Source organism: Callionymus lyra, chromosome 2 (genome assembly GCF_982586985.1).
Source record: "Callionymus lyra chromosome 2, fCalLyr1.hap1.1, whole genome shotgun sequence".
NCBI lineage: Eukaryota > Metazoa > Chordata > Actinopteri > Syngnathiformes > Callionymidae > Callionymus > Callionymus lyra.
The window spans coordinates 30,128,844-30,150,428 of record NC_141819.1 but is presented as its reverse complement, the minus strand read 5'-3'; the positions used below and the strand labels follow the sequence as shown (position 1 = coordinate 30,150,428).

General features: G+C 41.9%; 3 protein-coding genes across 5 annotated transcripts; 1 reads left to right on the top strand and 2 right to left on the bottom strand.

Moving 5' to 3' along the window:
• Nucleotides 1–516: 516 nt before the first annotated feature.
• Nucleotides 517–8,006, bottom strand: LOC148086458 (cytochrome P450 2J4-like). Of its 3 annotated transcripts, XM_087784599.1 has the most exons (7): nucleotides 6,038–8,006; nucleotides 5,812–5,972; nucleotides 5,571–5,747; nucleotides 1,482–1,620; nucleotides 1,232–1,419; nucleotides 1,024–1,165; nucleotides 517–961 (listed from the first exon to the last, which is right to left on the bottom strand). In XM_087784599.1, exons 3-7 carry the CDS (start codon nucleotides 5,577–5,579, stop codon nucleotides 786–788), a joined length of 654 nt encoding a protein of 217 aa, XP_087640725.1. In that variant the 5' UTR covers nucleotides 5,580–5,747; nucleotides 5,812–5,972; nucleotides 6,038–8,006; the 3' UTR covers nucleotides 517–785. The 3 variants fall into 3 exon arrangements, with proteins under 3 accessions (XP_087640725.1, XP_087640726.1, XP_087640724.1); XM_087784600.1 differs by lacking the exons at nucleotides 1,482–1,620; nucleotides 5,571–5,747; XM_087784598.1 differs by lacking the exons at nucleotides 5,571–5,747; nucleotides 5,812–5,972; nucleotides 6,038–8,006.
• Nucleotides 8,007–8,150: 144 nt separating this feature from the next.
• On the bottom strand, nucleotides 8,151–12,364 carry LOC148086457 (cytochrome P450 2J2-like). Its single transcript, XM_087784608.1, has 9 exons — nucleotides 12,113–12,364; nucleotides 11,575–11,737; nucleotides 11,161–11,310; nucleotides 10,925–11,085; nucleotides 10,669–10,845; nucleotides 10,392–10,533; nucleotides 9,376–9,563; nucleotides 8,956–9,097; nucleotides 8,151–8,565 (listed from the first exon to the last, which is right to left on the bottom strand). Exons 1-9 carry the CDS (start codon nucleotides 12,293–12,295, stop codon nucleotides 8,390–8,392), a joined length of 1,482 nt encoding a protein of 493 aa, XP_087640734.1. The 5' UTR covers nucleotides 12,296–12,364; the 3' UTR covers nucleotides 8,151–8,389.
• A 686-nt stretch (nucleotides 12,365–13,050) lies between these two features.
• LOC148086456 (cytochrome P450 2J1-like) lies at nucleotides 13,051–17,337 on the top strand. The gene is made up of 9 exons (XM_087784589.1): nucleotides 13,051–13,374; nucleotides 13,946–14,108; nucleotides 14,234–14,383; nucleotides 15,350–15,510; nucleotides 15,609–15,785; nucleotides 15,878–16,016; nucleotides 16,206–16,393; nucleotides 16,470–16,611; nucleotides 17,010–17,337. The coding sequence occupies exons 1-9, from the start codon at nucleotides 13,174–13,176 to the stop codon at nucleotides 17,183–17,185; spliced, it is 1,497 nt and encodes a 498-aa protein (XP_087640715.1). The 5' UTR covers nucleotides 13,051–13,173; the 3' UTR covers nucleotides 17,186–17,337.
• The last annotated feature ends 4,248 nt before the right edge of the window (nucleotides 17,338–21,585 follow it).

Genomic DNA, 21,585 nt, shown 5'->3' with positions numbered 1-21,585 from the left:
CTCTGCCTTCCCCATTGAATAAAACCAAGTTTCTGCAAATTACCTCTGCGCCTGGGTTTCTCCGTTCCCCGTCGTGACCCTTGTGATCAATGCTGAAAACATTTCCTTAAAGAGGCAAAGCTGGTGGCCCTGGAGGAAAGTTGATTGGATCCTTATATTTTATGTAGTATAACAGGAAGATAAGTGAAGCAAGTAAGACAAATAAACCCCTTGGTATCGAGCTCAGAAAACAAAATTTGTATCCACATTCTGACGTGTGAAAGTTGAGCAGAGATGGAGAGAATAAACTTGTGTCCTTATCCAGGGAAAGAGAACGACTCTTTTGCTGACTCATCGTCATTTGTAAATAAGGATCCTTGTGTCTTACAATAAGATTGGAGACAACCCCTTAGCAATGGTATTATTCTCCAGATACAGACCCAAACAAAAGGCTAAAAACATAAATAAAAGCACTGTAGTTTGTATTTTCTTTTTTTTTATTAACAACAGCAGTTGAGTGTTGTACAAGAGCATTACATATAGCACAAAATAAAAACATCTAAAAACACTAAGATAGTACAAGAAAAGCAACTAACAAGTAAATGGTACGAACAGCTAAGGTCTAACATCAATTTGAAGAACTTGGTTGGTTCAGGTACAATCATCTGTGGTATTTTGCAGCTAAGACTTCTGTACTTTGAGAACCAATGAAATAATTTAAAAAATGTCATTATATATTTTGTGGTCATATTTAAAAGCAAGAATTCACACAACATTCCACACCATGAGTCATTCATATAAGTCACTCAGCGGACCTTGGCTTGAACCTTAAAGGGTTTTGGAACTTTTGTTGACCCAATGTCACAATCTGTGCTCAGCTGTACTCCATCAGGAGCAGAGAAGGAGAACTTCTGTAACAAACCCACCAAGAACAGGAAGAGCTCCATCTTGGCCAGCCACTCTCCAAGAAACGCTCGCTTCCCTAAATAGGTGATAAAGATTAGCAACTTCTCTGGTGTAGAACGGAAGCATTATGGGATTTACCTACAGAGAACGACAGGAAAGCGTCTCGCTTCACAAACTTCCCTTGGGAGTCAAGAAAGTGTCCTGGGTTAAAGGAGTCTGGAGATTCCCACTTGTTCTTGTCAAACAGCACAGAAGTCAGCATGGGCAGCAGAGTTGTTCCCTAGAATCAAATCCACACTCATTCAAGCGGCCTAGTGTTTGTTTAGATACAGTTATGAGCACAGACCTTTGGTATGAAGTAGCCTCCAAGCGTGGTGTCTCGAGAAGCAATTCTCGTTCCATTTAGTGGGACAATGTTTCCAATCCTCTGGATCTCATGGATGACAGCATCCGTGTAAGGCATATTGAGTCTGTCCGTCATGGAGGGCAGACGGTTTTGACCAATCATCTTGTCAATCTCAGCCTGGACTTTCTCTGTAAAAAGTTAGTTTGTGAACAAAGGCTCCATATGGAATAAGTTACAGTTTGTCCCCAACTTTGGATCTCTGGATGTCTGATGAGATAAATCAAAGCCCACTGCAGAGTAGTTGAGGTTGTTTCTGTTCCGGCTGTAAAGAGATCCAGGGAACATAGAACCAGGTTTGCCTCGTTGAAGCCCAAATCAGATTCTTGGTGCTGTTTAGTAGATAGAAATGATTACTTAGACCTTTAAAGAGAGAACAAGAGTGATGTTACTCTTGTGTTACTCCTCTTATTAGAGGAAAGATTCAAGACCTCCTATATTCTTCTAATACAACCAGTGCAGCCTCACCGGTCACAGACACTATGACTGATACATACTTTGACTCCTTTCTACCAGTGAGTCCTCGACAGCTGTCCCAGGTTGTTTCCTCCTCAAAGTCCACAACATGTCTTCTCGATCCTATTCCCACATGGCTACTTAAAGAACTGTTCCCCTTACTTAGCACTTTTTATACTTGACATTATTAACTTGTCAATAACATCCGGCTATGTGCCTCAGATTTTTAAAGTTGCAGTAATTAAACCTCTGCTTAAAAAACCCACTCTTGATCCAGAGGTCCTCACTAACTATAGGCCTATCTCTAATCTAGTATTCATTTCAAAACTTCTGGAGAAAGTGGTAACGAGTCAGCTCTGTGATTATCTCCAGGACAATGATCAATTTGAGGTGTTTCAGTCTGGTTTTAGGGAATACCACAGCACAGAGACCGCCCTGGTAAAAGTAAGTAACGACCTACTGATGGCCTCTGATCAGGGCCATGTTTCAGTTCTTGTTCTTCTAGATCTCAGTGCTGCATTTGACACTGTCGACCACCAAATCCTTCTACAGAGGCTAGAAAACCATTTAGGCATTCGTGGAACTGCTCTTAACTGGTTTAAATCTTACCTGTCGGATAGAACGCACTATGTACATGTCAACCACCTCTCATCGACACACACTAAGGTCAGCTATGGTGTCCCACAAGGTTCTGTTCTTGGTCCAATACTATTCACAATCTATATGCTCCCACTAGGGGACTTGATTAGAAGACACTCTATACATTTTCACTGTAATGCTGATGACACCCAACTTTACTTGTCCATGAAGCCAGATGAAAGAAATCAGCTAACACAATTACAGTCCTGTATCACAGATATCAAGTCATGGATGACCAAAAACTTCCTCCTAGTGAACTCGGAAAAGACTGAGGTTTTACTAGTTGGTCCGCAACATCTCAGACAATCATTAACTAATGATCTAGCTTTACAAAATGGACTTGCTCCTGCTACTAGCACCACTGTAAAGAATCTGGGTGTATGCTTTGATGAGGATTTATCATTTAGAATCCCTTATTAGTCCCGCGAGGGGAAATTCAACCATTCACACATACTGATGTGAGTAGGCTGCACACTTGCGCCAAGTTCACCATCAGGAGCAATCAGGGTGAAGTGTCTTGCTCAGGGACACAACGACACAAGCTTGTCTGGAGCTGGGATTGAACCTGCAACCTTTTGGACTGCAGGCAACCACTCTACCATCTGAGCTATTTAACTCACACATAAAACAAATCTCACGGACTGCTTACTTCCACCTTCGTAACATTTCGAAAATTAGGCACTTCCCTCCTTTAGATGCTGCTGAGAAGCTCATCCATGCTTTTGTTACCTCCAGGCTGGACTATTGTAACTCTCTTCTGTCAGGCTGTTCTAAAAAGTCTCAGAACTCTTCAGCTCATTCAGAACTCTGCAGCTCGTGTCCTGACTTAGACTAAGAGGCGCGAACACATTTCCCCTGTACTGTCTTCCCTACATTGGCTTCCTGTAGAATTTAGAATACAATTTAAAATCCTTCTCCTAACCTATAAAGCCTTACATGGTCTAGCACCAACATACATTAAAGATTTAATCCAAACTTACCAACCCTCAAGGACCTTACGATCCCTAAACTCCGATCTACTAGTTATACCACAAATCTCTAAATGTAGATTCGGAGCCAGGGCCTTCAGTTTTCAAGCCCCTCTGCTGTGGAACAAACTACCGGCTTCAGTCCGGAGGGCAGACACCCTCTCTATGTTTAAAAATAATCTTAAAACCTTACTTTTCGATAAAGCCTATAATTAACTTGATTGTTTATCTCTAGCAGTCATAGCTAACAAAACTGTTTATCTTAGCTGCTATAGGCTGAGAATGCTGGAGGAGTTTTAGTTTTAGACACCGAGCTCTGTATATCCTTCTTTTCTCGCCGGGGCCGTTCTGGCTTGGCCGATTCGGGTGTGAGGGGGCCGGCGGGTGGGGCCTGTGGGTGCCTTGGGCCTGGTGGTGGTGACCGCTGGTGCCGCGATGGCCCCGTGTGCCGGCGGGGGGGTGGCCTGCTTCCGGGGGGTCTTTGGTGGTGTGTGGGGGCTGGTGCTGGCGGGGGTGGTTGGGGTGGTGGATGGGGGGTTGCGCTGGGGGCGGTGCTGGGGTGGGGGGTTGCTGGTCCCGCTGACGGGGTTGGCGGGTGAACCGTTAGGGGTGGGGCTGGGGCTGGCCCGGGTGTTCTGGATGACCTTCCGGCCCCGATGGCTTCGCCTGGTCTGTGGTGGGGGGCCTGTCTTGGGGTGGGTGTCTGCTGCAGCGGTGGCTGTGGTCCTCTACCCGCCCTGTGTGGCATGTGCTGTGGTCGGGGAGTTTGTCGCCCTTGGTCCTGGGGGTTCGTGGCCGGGTTGGTCGGTCTTTCGGGGGCTTCCCGGGTGGGGGGGTGGGCACACTGGGCGGGGCCACATTGGGGGGACGGCGGAGGCATTGGGCGGACCCATGTTACCGTAGAGACCATGTACCGCCCATGCAAGTGCTGCTGTCCCCCTGGGTGCTGCATGGTGGGTGGGGGCGGGGGCTGGGGGTCAGTACGTGTGATGGGCGGGGCCTCTGCACCTTAGAGACCGTGGACCGCCCATGAAATACTGCTGGCCCCCCAAACTTCCCTCATGACATGGGGGAGGTGGGCTGCGGCTGTTGGGGACGGTCTACAGTTCAAAGATTGGGGGCCATTCCCGGACGGCTGCAGCCCCATTGCCCCGCCCTGCCCGCACAACCGTGGCCCCCCTGTGACCCGGGGGACCTGGGCCGGTGCCTGGCCATTGCTCCCCCGGGCTCATGCGGTGGCACTCGACCCGGCTACTGGCCGTGTCCGCAGGGTGTTGGGGGGGGCTCCGCCGCCGCTGCTGTGGTGGATCCCTATCTCCTTGACTCGGTCCCCTGCTATGGACTTGGTGGCAGCCTGACGGTCTGGGGGTCTTCCGTGGCCCGGCCTGGCCCCGGGGCTCTATCCCCTGACTGGTTCTTCTGGCTGCCCCTCTGCCTCGGTGCCTGTGCCTGGTGCCTCCCCCTCTCTGCTTCCTCGGTCGTCCTCGCCTGTGCTTGCCCTCTCGCGCCCCCGGTGGTGGTCCGCCTTCTCGCTGGTGTTTGGGGTCGGCTCTGGTGGTTATCTCGCCTGCCGGGTCCTGGTCTCCCGCGGGTTCCTGCCGCGGCTTGGGCCTCTGTGTCTGGATCCTGCTGTGCTAGGTATGTGCCCTCTGGCCTGGCTATTTCAACCCCCCCCCCCCCTCTCCCCTCTATATATCTTCACCCGTCACCGGAGTCTGTATACCTGTGTATTGTATACACTTGTCCCAAACCCACACCTTTTTATTTCTCTCCCGGAGCCCCAGGGATCCACCTCCAGAGCTGCTGCTGATCCAGGATCTTCACCACGTCATCAGATCCCGAGTTCTCTCCAGCTCCCCCATGGACCCTCCTACACTCTCCTCTTTTCTCTCACTTTATCCTCCCTCACTCCTCTCCTTATCCATCTGTCTACCCCCCCATCCTTCCTCCCAGCCGGTCAAAGCGGCAGGCCGTCAACAATGAGTCTGGTTCCGCTCGAGGTTTCTGCCTTATAAAAGGAAGTTTTTCCTCGCCATTGCTCACTGTACAGCTCACTGTACAGTGTTTTGTTTCTTGCTCTTTGTTGAATTGCTGGGATCTATTTTTCCTTAATCAACTGTAGTCTTATTTCAACTTTATAGTGTCTTGAGATAACTTTGTTATGATAAGACACTTTAAATAAAATTTAATTGAATTGAAAATTGAATTGTTATACATACATTCACCATTTCAATGATGAAACTGTCTAAATAGTCTCAAGGATTATTAAGGTCCAAGTCCAGCTTGTGGCTCTTAACCTCTTCACCAATGAAGTCTTGTATTGTGTTGAAGTCCTTGAACATTTGGTTGTGAGGTCCCGGCAAGTGCTTCATCAGCCAAGGAAATGATTCATACAGCTAAGACAACAAGGTACAAAATTATGATGAAAATGACAAGTCTGTGGAAAAAGAAAATACCTACTTGACCCCACACAGAACCTTCTTCTTTAATAATACTCGACATATAGGCGAGCATGGTCCTGAACCTGTGGTCACTGTAGTCGTAGCGTTTCCCCATCACCAGTTGGCAGATGATGTTTGATGCGGCATTGTTAAAGAGTCCAGCTAGGCTAAAAGGTGCCCCTGCATGGAAAGGACAGTTTAATCATTATCTTCTTTATAATCCAATACTCAAACTTAAAATGTACCTCTTTCTTTGGCAATTTTCTCCTGCAGGTGTGAGATCTCTTCACGGATGCTTTGTTCTGTGACGTTCTTTCCAAGTCCAAAATTGCGTAAGGTTGATAATGCGAAACGCCGCTGCCTCTTCCATATTTCCCCGTTGCTAAAGAACAGACCATCTGACACACAAACAACACTCATTACTTTATGCTTTTTCTTTATTCCCTTGATGGATATTACTGTAAATACATGTGAATGAATGTGACTGGTGTCTAACTTGACTTTATATTAACTTTATAAGTTAGGTTAGGTTAGGTAGAACTTTATTGATGAAATTGTTTTTTTCCAATTAGACACAGCAATACAGCAATTTTTCATAAAAATAAAAACAAAAACAAGAGCAAGAGAAATAAAGAGAAATAACAAGATTACACAATCTAAGTATAGAGATAAAGAACATAGATCAAAGACAAAGGATACAAAGATTAACATAGAACAGAATGTAAGTTATTAAGTAAGTAATTTGTATTTATATAGCGCTTTTCCAGTAACAATATTCTATAAAGTATATACTTTATGTCAAGATTGTCATGTTTTGACCACGTGATGCCTTTGTTTTGATTTTGTTCTGTGACAGGCGCAGGCAGGTGCGCGTGATCTGCGGCTGATTGGTGGGCGGTTTCTTCCCGGTCTTAAGGAGCAGCTCGTCCCAGAAGAATCCGCCAGAGTTTTGCGTCTCCTGATCGAGGTTTGGCTTCCCCGTATGTCTCTGGACAATTATTCCGCAGTTTTTGACCTGTTCCTGTTTCCGACGTTGCCCGTACCTCTCCGTCCTAACGTGAGTCTTTTTGTTCCTGCTGTTTTAGTTATCGGCCAGCTGCGCCCCTGCCTGCGTCCTGGATTTTGCCTGTGATCCTGATCCCCCTTTTTGTGGATCCACTTTTGTTTATTGACACCCGTTCTGGGCTATGTTTTGGATTTCCAATTGTTTTATTAAACCCTGTTGGATTACCTACTTCAAACTTTGTTTTACTTCCGCACCTGGGTCTCAAGACTTTTCGAACTGTGACAAAGATACTTTCGCTCCACTCCAGCCTCCTCTGAAAGTAGTAATATCTTATATAATTATCTTATAAAATTATATAATATCTTAGTATAATAATATCCTATAATAAGATATGATACGTAGCCATGATCTGAAACTGCTTATTTGTCGGTGCCAATGGTTTAAACACGGAATTCTGGGAAATGTTTTTTCTATGCTCAAAGGTTAGCAGGAAGAGGAAGGTAAAGAGAAGCCTCGTCAGGTCGAGTCCCTGAAGAAAACTGTAGACCCACATGGTTTGGTAGTAGATCCGGCACTGACTTCAGTTCCATGCTTGCTATTCTACAGATCAGATGTTTAAGGCATGCAGTTATGCAACAGTCCACTGACCACAACTACAACTCCTACAACCATTATCGTGATTCGTGTTACCTGATACCTTTCGTGGTGCGTTATGTAATACATGAGTCAGCACTTTTCAATCAATCATAAAATATACAATAAATGATTAGAATGAATCTTAAATTCATAGGTGTTTACTCGCTGACCCGAGTTTGTGTTTCAAAGTTTATGCTTGTAGATGCACTTGCTTGGTCACATGGTTGGCTTATATTTATTTGATTATCAGAGGAAGGATGACAAATATTATAACAATGTTATTATTCTGATTTGTAATACAAAAACGAAACTACCTTTGCTAAATTAGAATCAAACTTCATCCACAAGACACTGCTGGGAAGTTCTGTTACGCTAAGCATGTACTAAGACATGAGAAAATCTGTTAAAAAAATAGAAAAATGTTTTGTAGCTTTCAAAGTTGCAAAAAGTGCTGGGACGTAATTTTTCTACATACTAATACTAACTGTGTTTCTGCCCTCTGTTCAAACTTCTAAATTTTGCTTGGTGTTGATTATGCATAGATTATGACATGGCAACAGGAAATAGCTTCCTTTAGAAGAAAAGCTTTAAAAAAAGTTGTTTTCACAAGTAATTCTGACTCATGCAAATGATGGAAAAATAGCAATGTTTGCAAAACAACTGAATGAATACAGCTCGTTCATACTAAAAGAGAAAAAATATATATGATGGGCAAGTACACAAATAAATTGTTTATTGGAATCAGTAACATATACAGTATATGCATTTGTTAATGCATTCAAACTATATGACTAACATGTAATCTTGGAATTTGATTTTGTAATGAAATACAAATCACCTTTGTTTTTATTTAGGCTGCGGTTGATTTATTGATTGACAAACCATTCAATCCAAACCTTTAAATATTTGTTTTATATTTGTATTTGGTGCTGTGTAGTTATGAATGCTCTGAACCTCATCGGGGTATGGCCATCATCTTGAAAGACTGTGGAGAATATGTGAAACCCAGAACGCCCTCCATGCTCGGCTCTTCTCCAGGAACTGGAGCCAAAGTGAAGCGTTGAAGTAAAGTGGTGAAGAAAAGGAACAGCTCCAATCTGGCCAGATTCTCTCCAATACATACACGTTTGCCTGAGAAGAAAAATAATTCCCCACAGATTAGTTTTGTTGTAGGTAAATGATGGAACACTCAATTCAGCTGTATGACATGACGGTCAAAATACCTTATCCCCCACAGAATGCTTCCTCATGTATTTCAAGTGACACCATTAATTTCCCTGTGTTAGCCAAAAATAATATAACAACTGTATGTAGGGTTAATAAAAAATACAGTATGTGTGTGAGTTTTTGTTTGTGTATTCGTGTTATCTGTGTTTCATCCAATTCTCAATTTGTGTTTCAACTAACTCTCCTTTATTTGTATAATTTCTTTATTTTCCCAAATGATGTGCTCAGTGAAAAAAATATGTAAATACCTGAAAAGTACAGTGGATATAGTACAACCAATTGCAAGAAAGTTACCTGCAGAAAACGGGAGGAAAGCATTATTTTTGTTGAAGCGTCCTTCTGAATCCAGGAAATGTTCTGGTCTGAAGACTGCTGGCTTCTCCCACTCATCCTCATCAAATAGCACTGAAGACAGGTCAGCCACAATTTGGGTTCCCTGTAAAGTAACAAAAAATAATGTATTAGCAAAGATAATGGATCAGACTTCAACCTTTCTGGTTGTCTTTGAATGTCCCAAACTAGCAGCCTGTTTGAGATTATATGTAAACTGACTGGTGCTCTACTGCCAGCTAATGGCGGGAAGTGTATTGCAACTGAGGTAATGTGCACAACATAACATAGCTTTAATGCGCTGTGGGAAGCCCTTCCAGTTATTCTAATTGAATTTCCTACACTATGCATTGAAAAATGTGGCCAATAACATTTTTATTTTACCTTGGGAACGGAGTAGCCTGCAATAGTTGCATCTTTACCGGCCATTTTTGGGAATCCAAGTGGAAGTACGTTTGCCATCCTCTGGCTCTCATGGATAGTGGCGTCAGTGTATGGTAGGTCCGGTCTGTCTGCCAAGGTTGGGGGTCGAGACTGTCCGATGGTACGGTCAATTTCTTCCTGCACTTTTTCTGGGAGGACATATTGTTAGAGAACTTCGTTACACTCACGATCCGTTTAATGGTTAACAGATTAATAATTTCAATAGCATTTTGTTTAAATCATCTCGCAGTTTTTTTTCGATTTTTATACAGTCATACACTGTTTATGTTTGGCATATATTGCTCAAAAAACATATAATATCACAATAGCATATTTACTTCATGTTTTAATAATTGTTTTTGCTGTGATTCTTTTTCCGGTGCTATATTTGTTTGATCCTCAACCATATGTGTTATTTCTTATCTTATGTTCTTGTATGTCTTTAATATTTATACTCCTCTGGAGTACTCTTGCAGTTTGTATGTCGTCAAACATGCTACCTTCACATTGTTGAGGTTTTTCAGAACATAGAGAGTTCCACATTAGCCTTATAGTCTTAAGTCTTCAACTGTCTCTGAGTAGTAAAAAAAATGGTAACAAATGGTTGATTGAAATTCCCTCTTCTTCTGTTTTGATCTGCTGTAAGTCCAAATAGCATTTTAACATGTACTCATAACGCCCACTCTGTAGAAGCAGCTGCCTTATATCACTATAGGTGTTATCCCATACTTCTACACCATAGACCATTCCATGTAATTGATCATATGAAATGAAGGTCAATATAATTTAGCAAAACAGGTAGTCTGGCCCTGATCATTTATTTCCACCTGATCTCTCGGATATGGTGTTTTATATTTTTGTACTTCTGTTTAACTTTCTTATTTATCCATATTCTTGATTAGAATTTTTTATATCCTCTCCACTTTTAGATTGTGTCAACTGCGTCGCATCAAATTGAGCATACTCATTAACTTTACTTTGTATTTCGGGGTGGATCAGCATGTGAACAAGTGCCCAGCGTAAGGTGGTGGTCACTGTCTCTGTCCCGGCTTCAACAAGATCCAGAATGACAACAACGAGACTTTCTAGGTTGAAGCCAGCCTTCGGGTCTTGGTTTTTCTGCAGGATCGACACAAAGAAGTTACATCGCTGCAACACAGTGCACACTCTTAATGGATAAGTCACTCATTGTTACTGTAAATAAATGACATATGAGCTTTGACGACATTCCAACTTACCAGTTTACCTGCTTACCTTTTTTATTTCCGCAAGGTAAGAATCAACAAAATCTCTGGGATCGTCAGGATTCCAGTCCTCCAAGTGTCTGTCCACCTCCTTCTCCAGGAAGTTCACAATCTGTCTGTAGTTACTGTGCACAGTTTGGTGAGGACCGGGCAGGAACTTGAACAAACCAGGGAAGGCGTCATACAGCTGTAGTGGGAAATAAATGATTCATATCAATACTTGAGACGCTAGAAGAGTTAAACAGTTTACAGAAGTAGCCTCAAACCTGTGTGACAGGCGAGCCAGCCAGCAAAACAGCCTCATTATCCAGCTCCAGAATATTGCGATAAGTTGGATCACTGTATTCGTAGCGATGTCCCAAGACCACCGTTGACACGATGTTGCTCACGGCAATTTGTACAACGTTCTGAGAGTTGAACGCCCTTCCTGGAGAATAGTATTATATCTATAGGCCGGCTCGGTACTTCTACTACATGTATTGGCTATGTGAGGTGAGGTTACCTTGCTCCTCCTTGAAGGCGTCACAAAGGAAGTTGCTTTCCATTTCAATGATTTTCTCAAAAGACTTCTGAGCCTCTCCAAAATGACGCAGAAAAGTGACTGCAAACTTTCGTTGCATCTTCCAGGAGTAGCCATTGCCTAAACCAATACCTGTTAAACCATAAACACATGAATGACAAATATAGACAAATATATTACTGGTGTTTGGACACATTTTTAGTCTTGTCTCTGTTGATTCTCGTTCCTCCAGGACAGTCATGGTTATTATGAGGAATCCAAAACGAGGAGATGGAATCAAATTCATTTGAAAAGTCTTCTGGATTATATATATTCCAGTTGCCTCGTTTTGGAATCTTCAGAACATTTAAATCTTAATTCCAAGAGGATTAATAGATGCATTTACTGTTGTATTACCGATTCCCTTGAAAATTACATGGAACAGAGGGACAAGAGGGCGATCCATAAAGCTGTCCAGCTGATTGATGAGAGCTTCTTTGACCATTTTGTATCCTGTTATGTAGACTATCCAGGAGCTTCCTCTCCGCATGCTGAACACCGAGCCATACTTCTGGGAAAGCTGTAGGTCAAGAAAAGGTCTCTTAAATCGCCGTTCAGAAAACATTTTGTTTGTGAAATTGGCTTCAGATTATGTGTTTAACTTCTAGAATTCATGCGTTATAATCATTATATTTTTCATATCATTTTTTTTCTCTCACAGAGTTGGGTTCTAGTGAGATTTCAATATGACCTACATATGCACTCATGTTATTGTTGGAATGGCTTAAGTACACCCCCGACCCCTATTAGGTTTCTGCATGGAATTTTCACAACAAGTAGCTATGAGGGAAAATCTGTCATGTAAACATATCTTCTCGTACGATTACAGGATTCTCTTTCACTGAACTAACGACAAGAACATAATTTCGTCATAGCCGACTTAAATGTTGATTACCTTCTTAACAGTTTTGAAGTCGACTCCTTCAAAGATGTTTCCAAGAATCGGCACAGGTGTCGGACCCGGTGGGAAGTTATGAGGTCTTCGGTTCTTGACCACATCTATCAAAATTAAAATCACAAAACACACCAAAAACCAGCTAGTTGGGTCCAAAATCTCAAACAGTTTAAGGAAAATCATGATGCCTTGTCTGAGTCCGGTGCTAAAGTGTATCCAACCAGAGTCTGGAATTGGGGGAGAGGGGGATACTACCGAGATTAACAAGGGGAGGAGAGTTGCTGGACTCACTGTTATATAATGATTCACTGTGCAGGTTCTACACACAACACTTTTCCATCAAAAGGGGTAGAAAATATCAAGTGTCTCACTAAAGCCATTTGACTCTGTAGTGTATCATATTCAAAACACATAACCTTTTTTTTTTTTTTTTTAATGTAAATAAAAAGAAATCAACATAAATAGGCTGTGTGTGTTAAAGGTTTACTCAGTCATATGATTCACACAATGTTATCAGACGACATATTAACATTGTAAAGTTTCAATGGTTGATGTTTTTCCAACCTTAGCCCAGTTTGGGCGAACAGAGTTCACTCAGGGATAAGATTACAAATGGCTGTGACAGGGAAGCCAAATGAGTTCTCAGAAGGTGGGGGTCTCTCCCATGCATATCAAGTTACATAACACTAGGATTCTGAATTAAAACAAATAGAAAACACCTTCAATAGAATAAGTTATAAAATCAATATTAAAAATATATTAGAGATTCTTCAAGAAAAAAGAAAAATACATCAATTACTATATACAGTATATAGGGTGTAGAACCAAATTTGTTTAAAGTGTGTACAAAGATCACAACATCAGTGAAACATGCCTAAAGAGAGGCGTGGCCCTGAGTAAACCTCTCTATATAACCTGAGAAGATCTTTGGGATTTTCTTTGTGACTTTTCTCTTTGCTTTAACTTTCTTTAAGTTACTTGTTTCAACCACCCTGACTGGATATCAGTAACTAACCACTCAAAAGGAACTTGACTGTATACCTGTTTTGTCAGACTTCAAAATGGAGTCTCTGCTGGTGGAGCTCGGGTTGGAGTGGCTAGACTGGACAAGTATTCTTTTGTTTGTGTTTGTTTTTCTTCTGGTGTTCGACGTTGTCAAGCATCGGACACCTAAAAACTTTCCTCCGGGACCATGGGCTCTTCCATTTATTGGCGATATGCACCGTGTTAATCCCCAGAAAATCCACCTACAGATTGGTGAGGTAAGTGAATAAACATTGACATGGGCCTGTACACACACTATATGATTTACTACTGTGAAATGTCTAATGTTTAATAGCATGTATTATAAACATTACATTTTATGTCATGTGAGGCCATAACCTTGTTTGGCCCCTTTGGATAGACTTTGTGTTATTGACATTGTTCCAGTGAAAGAAGATCAACAAGCCTTACATTATAATTATATAAGGGATGTAGAGTTAACAGAGCTTATATTGTTAGATATCACTAAAACGTAATTATGTCTGCTGTCCAGATCATGAATATTGTTCAATTAAATTGAATGTATTTTGATTTCTTTTATTTTTACTCATTGTTTTTTTCATATATATATATATGTATATATATATATATAAACATTTTGCCACCACCAGCAATAAGAGTTTTGTGATTCGGATTTTAATTGGGTAATGTTCTATAAGCAACATAAAGTAGATTAAAGACCTCGCTTGGGGCCCAAAGTAGTTTCCTCACTGGTGTATTTATTATCTAAAACATTGTTGTTAGCGACCTTTTTGATACCTGGCTGTTTCAACATACTTCTGTTTCAAGCTTGCAGAGAATTACGGAAACATTTTCAGCCTCCGTCTGTTTGGTGAGCGGGTTGTGATCTTGAATGGATACAAGGTTTTCCGAGAAGCTATGGTTGAAAACGGCGAGGACTATGTCGATCGACCAGTCATACCAATATTTGATGAAATACCGCAAAATAAAGGTAATTGAGTTCGTAATTGATTTTTTCCTAATAGTTTCAGCTTGAGTTTATATCAACATTTTGTCAATATAGTGTTTTCATTATCCACACTTTTGTCAGTCTCACAGTGATGTTGTTCTTCAAAGGTCTTGTCATGACAAATGGATATGTGTGGAAGCAGCAGAGAAGATTTGCTCTTCACACTCTCAGGAATTTTGGCCTTGGGAAAAAAACACTGGAACCATCCATACAAGAGGAAGCCAGCTATCTCGTAGAGGCCTTCAGCAAAGAGCAAGGTAACAATGACAAAAATTGTAACAACAATTGACAAAAACGAACAAAGCCTGGAAATAAAAAACCTTCAAACAACGCAGACTCCCCTTGAGTCTGAGCCGTAATGGCTAACACAACGTTGAAGGCTCATAGTCGTGAGAGAGTATGTCCAGTCACTCTAGACCAGTGATTCCCAACCGGTGGGCCGCAGAATCATTTCCGTAATGGTATCATTTTTTGGGGGGAGGGTGGATGTAATTGTAAATGTAAAAATACAAATACACGTAACAATGTTTAAAATGTTAAAACTCGTTACGTTTAAAATAAATTATTTTCATTATATTGTTTTTCCTTCGAGTACCGTATTTTCCGCACGATAAGGCGCACTTAAAAGCCTTTCATTTTCTCAAAAAACGACAGTGTGCCTTATAATCAGTTGCGCCCTATTTTGGAAACAGTTCTAAAATGGGTTATCATTGAATGCGCCCAATAGTGCGGAAAATACGGTATTATACATGGGACAAGGAAATGAAAGATAGGAACTATTGTTGTTTTTGTCCGGACCAGCGGACCGCATTGCTCTTGACTTATTTACGTTTGACGTTGATAGCAGAAACTGGAGTAAAAATTGATAGCTGGCTATCAACAGGCATAAATAAAAGGAAATATAGACAAGAGACTGATGGTGAATCTCCCTGCTGAAAGGAGGTGTCATGTTACAGATGCTGCGGAGCTTCAAATGTGTTTCTCCTTTATTGAATTCTGTCCTTTTTGTCATCTTCAATGAAAAAAAAGTGCTCTTAGAACGCATTATAATGCCTTCGTATTTATGGGGTCAGAGGTGGGCCGTAAAGGTTTTTGAGACTTAAAAGTGGGCCCTGAGTTGGAAAAGGCTGGGGACCACTGCTCTAGACAAAGATTATCAGGAAATAACAAAAGCTTCATCATGAAAAAAATAATGTTTGTTCCACTTGTATCTTCATTTACAGGCAAACCTTTCAATGCTCATGCTGTTATAAACAACGCCATCTCTAACGTCATCTGCTGCCTGGTGTTCGGGGAACGATATGAATACCAAGACAAGAATTACCAGCATGTTCTTGAGATGCTGAGAGAGATACAGGTTCTTCAGGAATCTCCGCTGATAAACGTGAGTTCAACTAAACAAGCTTTGTCTGCGCTCCCTTTTTAGCCATGTACTGTGATTATGTCTTCAATCTGAAAAGTATAAGTACACGTTTCCTCCAGATTTATAACACAGTTCCCTGGTTGATGAACCGTCTCCCTGGAGCACATCAAAAGTTGCTTGAGAGAGTGCGCTTAATTGCTGAATTCATTGAAAGGAAGATCGAAGAACACAAAGAAACCTTGGATCCTTCCTCACCAAGGGATTACATTGACTGTTTCCTTGTGGAAATGGAGGAGGTCGGTTTTTATCGTTCATTTGTTTACAAGCCTCAATGTTTTTTCAAGTCTCTCCTCATTGGGTCTAACATCAGTACATTTGTGGTCTACAGAAGAAAGACATGGATGAAGGCTTTGATCTTAGGAATTTGTGTTTTTCTGCTATGGACCTGTTTGCTGCCGGAACAGAGACAACGACTACAACTCTGCGTTGGGCCCTGGTATACATGATGTATTACCCACACATGCAAGGTACCTTTGCATCTTCAGACAAAGTTGCTAGAGTACATAGTACAAAGTACATAGAGACCAATCTTTATGTCCATATACCTTTATTTATTGCAACGCCTCGTTTCTGATGCTATGTCTCGGACAATTAACGCTAAACCTGATGGAACTTTACTGTTCCTATTTTCCTATTTGTATTGTTTTCCGGTGTAGAGAGGGTCCACGCTGAGATAGAAGCTGTGATTGGTTCGTCGCGACAACCGTCCATGGCAGACCGGGACAACTTGCCTTACACCAACGCAGTCGTCCATGAAACACAGAGGATGGCCAACATTGTGCCCCTGAATTTAATGCGCATGACAACTAAGGAGACTAAGCTGGACAAGTACACGATACCAAAGGTGGGAGATAAACAGCAAAAGAAAGACTTGTTTAAAATGACTTTACGTGTAATCAAACACTTGTTTATCTTCTCAGGGAACACCAGTTCTCCCTACACTGGACTCTGTCCTTCACGATGAATCGGAGTGGGAAACTCCACATTCCTTCAACCCTGAACATTTCCTCGACAAGGAAGGAAAGTTTAGGAAGAGAGACGCATTTGTCCCGTTTTCAGCCGGTGAGACAGACTTTTGAATCTGCAATCGAGTCTTATTTTAACATGAAGATGTTCAATGTTAGAAACATTAGTTCCTTCCCTAATCTTAGCAAAGTAGGGAAGAACGGACCAGCAAACACTGCTCATCTGCCAACCAATGACACAGTAGGGCAGTCACATGTCCCTGTGCCAGAGTAGAAGTGGTTAGAGCGATACAATGATAGGGGACTGTGAACTGGCCTAAATAATCCTCAAAGGGTCTTTATACATACTTTATGTTCTTTAACTAGACCATGTCTGTAACTACATTGCAGAAGGTTTTCGGACCAGCAACTTATGACCAACATGTCATGAATTCCAGGAAGTGAAGGTCATGGAATGTTTTTTTTCCACAATCATTTTGCTCCTCTCTGTCTCAGGGAAACGAGTGTGTCTCGGGGAGCAGCTGGCAAGGATGGAGTTGTTCCTCTTCTTCGCTTCCTTCATGCAGAGGTTGTCTTTCTCTGTGCCAGACGGAGAGCAGCCAAGTCTGGAATACAGATTAGGATTCATCCGTTGCCCCAAACCTCACCTCCTCTGTGCCGTCCCTCGTTAAAGTGTTTAAATCACTCAACCTGACCACAAAGGTCGTCTCACTCATGTGAGTGTGTTGTTGGAGTAAAACCAAGTTGTTGTAACCAATGTATCCCAGCAGATAAAATGAAATAAAATATTAAAATATGAAATAAAAATATTTCTGAAGTTGTCCATCCTGCATTGTTTTGATTTTGTCCTAATGTTTGTTTTCTTTATTATCACTATGACAATCCAACATGGCAGTGCTGATAAGACAAAACCGAACAAGTTGTCCATCCTGCATTGTTTTGTCATGAGTCTACATGTTCCTCCTTGTGTTTCCGGTTTTATTGTGAAATCTGCTCCCTTCTGTGTCAGTGCTAGTCTTACTTCCCCCTGTCTGTTAGTCCCGCCCCCAGCTGCTGCTGATTGCTCCCCTGTGTTCTTAAGCCCCCACTCTCTGTCACATCCTTTGTCTGGTTGTCACCTTAACCAGAGTCCTGCCGTTGAGTATTCCTGCTTCCCTACCCTGTCTCCTTACCTTGATCCGACCAAGACTCCATTCCTGCCTGTTGTGTTCTCGATCTGTTTCTGACCCTTGACGCCAAGTTTGCTAACCCCTGCTTTTGCCTTTTGTTGCCGATTCCTGGACTGTCTGACTACGCCTCTGCCTTCCCCACTAATTAAAACCAAGTTTCTGCAATTTACCTCTGCGCCTGGGTTTCTCCGTTCCCCGTTGTGACCTTTATTTGATTTTGTCTTAATGTTTGTTTTCTTTATTATCACTTAATATCTTATTATCACTGTCATCCATGACAATCCAACATTGCAGTGCTGATAAGGCAAAACCGAACCAATTTGTCATCTGATTAACTTCTCTTTTATATAAAACACTTTGAACCTTTTGGTGGGTATGGGCCTGGAACAGGAAATCATTTATCAGCTAAAAAATGTTTTTGGGTACCGGTTTCATCGATCTTCTAAACCAATTTGCTTGTTTTCTTTTCAAAGCGTACGCTATGATTAAGCTGTTTGCACATTGTGATGTTTTATATATTCCTGTTCTCATGCAACATCAGGAAATTAATTAGGTTTTAACTTGTGACCAGACTTTCATCAGAAGTAAGTAGGTCAATAGATTTAGAGCAGTGACCTCAGCTATGTTTGTTTTTCTGTCCTCTGGTTAATGTTTCACAGACTTTTATAAAATATCCCTCAAAATTTGTCATATTTTAACTCATTTTAACTTTGTGTCTTGAACCTTTTATCAAGGTCAAGATTAACCAATAAACCTTCTATCGTGTGCGTCACTCCAAGCCCCTATCTCGTTTATAGATCAATTGGAGTACTCAGGTAGTTTATATCTAGGTCACATAATCGTTCATCATTCACTTCATTGTAAGTAAGTAAGTCATATTTGTAGAGCACTTTTCAAGACCAGGGTCACAAAGCGCTTAAACAATAAAAAAAATACACAATAAAATAAATACTTAAACCATCAAGACAACACAGAGACAAACACAAGAGCCTCAGAAAATCAGGTAAAAGCCTGCACGAATAAAAGTGTCTTAAGCTGTTTCTTGAAGGAGTCAGTAGATCCATCAAGCGCAAAGAGAGAGGAAGATTGTTCCAAAGCTTAGGAGCTCTGTCTGGAAGGATTTCTCTCCTCTGGTCCTGAACCGTTTGCAAGGAATTCTACTGATGGTTGTAGCTCTGTATCAATTGCAGGCAAGACAGCTCCTTCTTGTTAAGACATGAAAACAAACTGTTGCAATAGTCCAGACGAGAAGACACAAACGCATGGATTACAAGTGATCATGCTGTGACAACATTTCCCCCAAGTTTAGAGATTTTTCTACAGTGTTGAACAAGACAAGATTTCTCAGAATCAGTTTGACAGACTGACCTAAGTCACCCAAGTACTGACTCAGCCCTGGAACCTTATCATCATGAGCAATAACCAGAGTTTCAGTTTTGTCCACGTTTAGCTGCAAAGTGTTTTCACTCAGCCATTGTTTGATTTCCAGCAAACAATTGACTAACCTGTTTAGCCTCTGGGGCTCAGTTGTATCGAAAGAGCAGTAGAGCATCAGGAAATCTTTGAATGATTTTACCCAGGGGAATCAAGTACAGCAAAAACCATAAAGGACCCAGAACAGAACCTTGAGGGACTCCACACAACAGATCTGCTGATTCAGACCTCATTTGATTGGCAGATACACTGAAACTGCGGCCAGAAAGGTATGACGAGAACCACTGTAACACAGACCCAGACAGTCCCACTTCATCCCTTAGTCTTCTCAGCAGGATCTGGTGATCATGTGTCAAAGGCTGACAACAGATCCAAGAGAACCAGAACAGTGTATTTACCCAAATCAGCCAACATCATGATGTCACTGGACACTTTTAGTAAGGCTGTCTCCGTAGAGTGATGTTTACGGAAGCCGGACTGAAACTTCTCATGGATGTCGCTCTGATCCAGGAACAAAGACAGCTGCTCTGTGGAAAGGAAGAGGTTTACCATTTTGGTAACCCAGGGTCCAATTACATCAAATACTATGACAAAGAGCCTACAAGGAAGGACGTCGGACAAGCAAGAGAAGGGTTTCATCTTGCTCACCAGAGCCGAAATATCAGCCAGAGATACAGCACTGAAGGAAGACCACGAGGAGGAGACGGGCTCAGTAACAGCCGGGGTTCTACACAAAAGGGGAGAGATTTTCTCTTTGATCAATTTAATTTTGTCAATGAAAAATCTCAACAATGCATTGCTGTCAGCTTCACAGAAGACAGGCATGATTGGAGCAGCAGGAGACAAAAGATAATTTATCTATTTAAGTGTGTCAAACACGTGGTTTTTTTTTTATTTGCTGCTACCAGCTTCCTGATTTAATCAGATCTGGCAGTTTCCACCATTTCCACTCATTGTATGAAGACATCAGATCCCTCACGTTTAGTGGACTTCCAGAGATGCTCGGTCTTTTGACAAAGTCTCTTCAGACTCAGGAGATCTTCATTTGTCCAAGGGCACCGTTTTTTCTGAATTTTCAAGTTTGATTTAACAGGTGCCACTTGATCTAGTATTTCAATACAATGATCAATGAAACAGTGAATCAAACTGTCCACGTAAAGGCAGTCATTGAATAAAAGAGGGTCAAACATAGCAGAAAAAATGTCTGCAGTATCAGCTGAGATAACACACCTCTGAGACCAAACCTTTAAGGGCTTAGGTTCAGGGATGAAGTCAAGGTTAAACAAGACAAGAGAATCATCACTCAGATGGACTTCATATGTACAGATACATTAGAAATGTCCAGTCCAAGAGTAAAAACTAAGTCTAAAATGCGGCCTTTTTGATGAGTGGGTTCAGAAACATGTTGCTCAAAATTAAAGGCTTCTGTTAAAGTTAAAAGTTCTTTAGCAGAGCAAGATGTGAAATCATCAACATAAAGATTAAAGTCTCCAAGAATAAGAACAGATTCCATTTGAATAATGGAAGATAAGAAGTCACTAAAGTCTTTCAAAAACACAGCCGCAGTACCAGGCGGACGGTAGACTGAAACACAAAAGAAAGGACTTGTAAAACCAACCAGGATCATCTGAGACCAAGATCATTTGAGACTCAAAAGAAGTGAATTCCTGTGTCTGAATCAATTTGCAAGAAAAACTCTCTCTATACACAACAGCCAAACCACCCCACCACCAGAGAGGCAAGGCTTCCCCAGGACAGCGCTACCTACAGGACAGAGTTCCTTTAGATGAATAAACTCTTCCTCTCTCTGCCAAGTCTCAGACAGACACAGTAAATCCACCTTTTCTCTTGTGAATAGATCATTCAGAGAAAAGGTTTGTAATGGAACGAGCGTTAAGAAGACCCACGTTCAGCCCTGAGGACGTCACCGCCGAGTCAATGCAGAGCGGGATCCTTTGAATAGAACAGTAGCTGTCACTCACGTTTAACTCTGTTGTAAAAGCCGAGTTAAAAAGAGGAAATGAAACGATCTGACCACCACTCGTTGAGGTCCGGACAGACGGCAGCGCTGACGTGTTGTCCAATGGCGCCGGAGTTCCTCCGAACGATCACGACTGCGCGTCTCATCCTGACCCGGACCCAAGGTCTCCTTCTTGATCTCTTATGGAAATCGCCCGGTACCTGAGAGATCATTCAATATTCCACAGAGTCTGTTTCGATGAAAAGCGGAGGAGGAAATAGACTCGTGGGACATTGGTAACTGTCGCGTGTGTGAGTCAAACTCCTCCATCGACTCTCTGATGTTAAAAGAAATCTGTGATGCTTGAGACATATCTTTAGTGATATGAACTTAATATCAGGACGAGTTGTCGTTAACGACTGTTTTCGGCAATTATTGCAAGAGCTCATGTTCGAAGCAGCCTCTCAAAGGCTCAACGGAGGCGGAAGAATTGTTGTCACCAAAAAAA

Bases quoted from the DNA above. Each gene is read 5' to 3' on its own strand.
- LOC148086456 (XM_087784589.1), top strand. From the start codon at position 13,174: ATGGAGTCTCTGCTGGTGGAGCTCGGGTTGGAGTGGCTAGACTGGACA. The intron at 16,394-16,469 runs GTGGGAGATAAA...TTATCTTCTCAG, and splicing joins ACAAGTACACGATACCAAAG to GGAACACCAGTTCTCCCTAC. The intron at 16,612-17,009 runs GTGAGACAGACT...TCTCTGTCTCAG, and splicing joins ATTTGTCCCGTTTTCAGCCG to GGAAACGAGTGTGTCTCGGG.
- LOC148086458 (XM_087784599.1), bottom strand. The intron at 1,420-1,481 runs GTTGGGGACAAA...AACTTTTTACAG, and splicing joins CAGACATCCAGAGATCCAAA to AGAAAGTCCAGGCTGAGATT. The intron at 1,166-1,231 runs GTCTGTGCTCAT...ATTTGATTCTAG, and splicing joins GAGGCTACTTCATACCAAAG to GGAACAACTCTGCTGCCCAT.
- LOC148086457 (XM_087784608.1), bottom strand. From the start codon at position 12,295: ATGATTTTCCTTAAACTGTTTGAGATTTTGGACCCAACTAGCTGGTTT. The intron at 11,311-11,574 runs GTAATACAACAG...ATGGTTTAACAG, and splicing joins TGTAATTTTCAAGGGAATCG to GTATTGGTTTAGGCAATGGC. The intron at 9,564-10,391 runs GTAAAGTTAATG...ATGTCCTCCCAG, and splicing joins GATCCACCCCGAAATACAAA to AAAAAGTGCAGGAAGAAATT.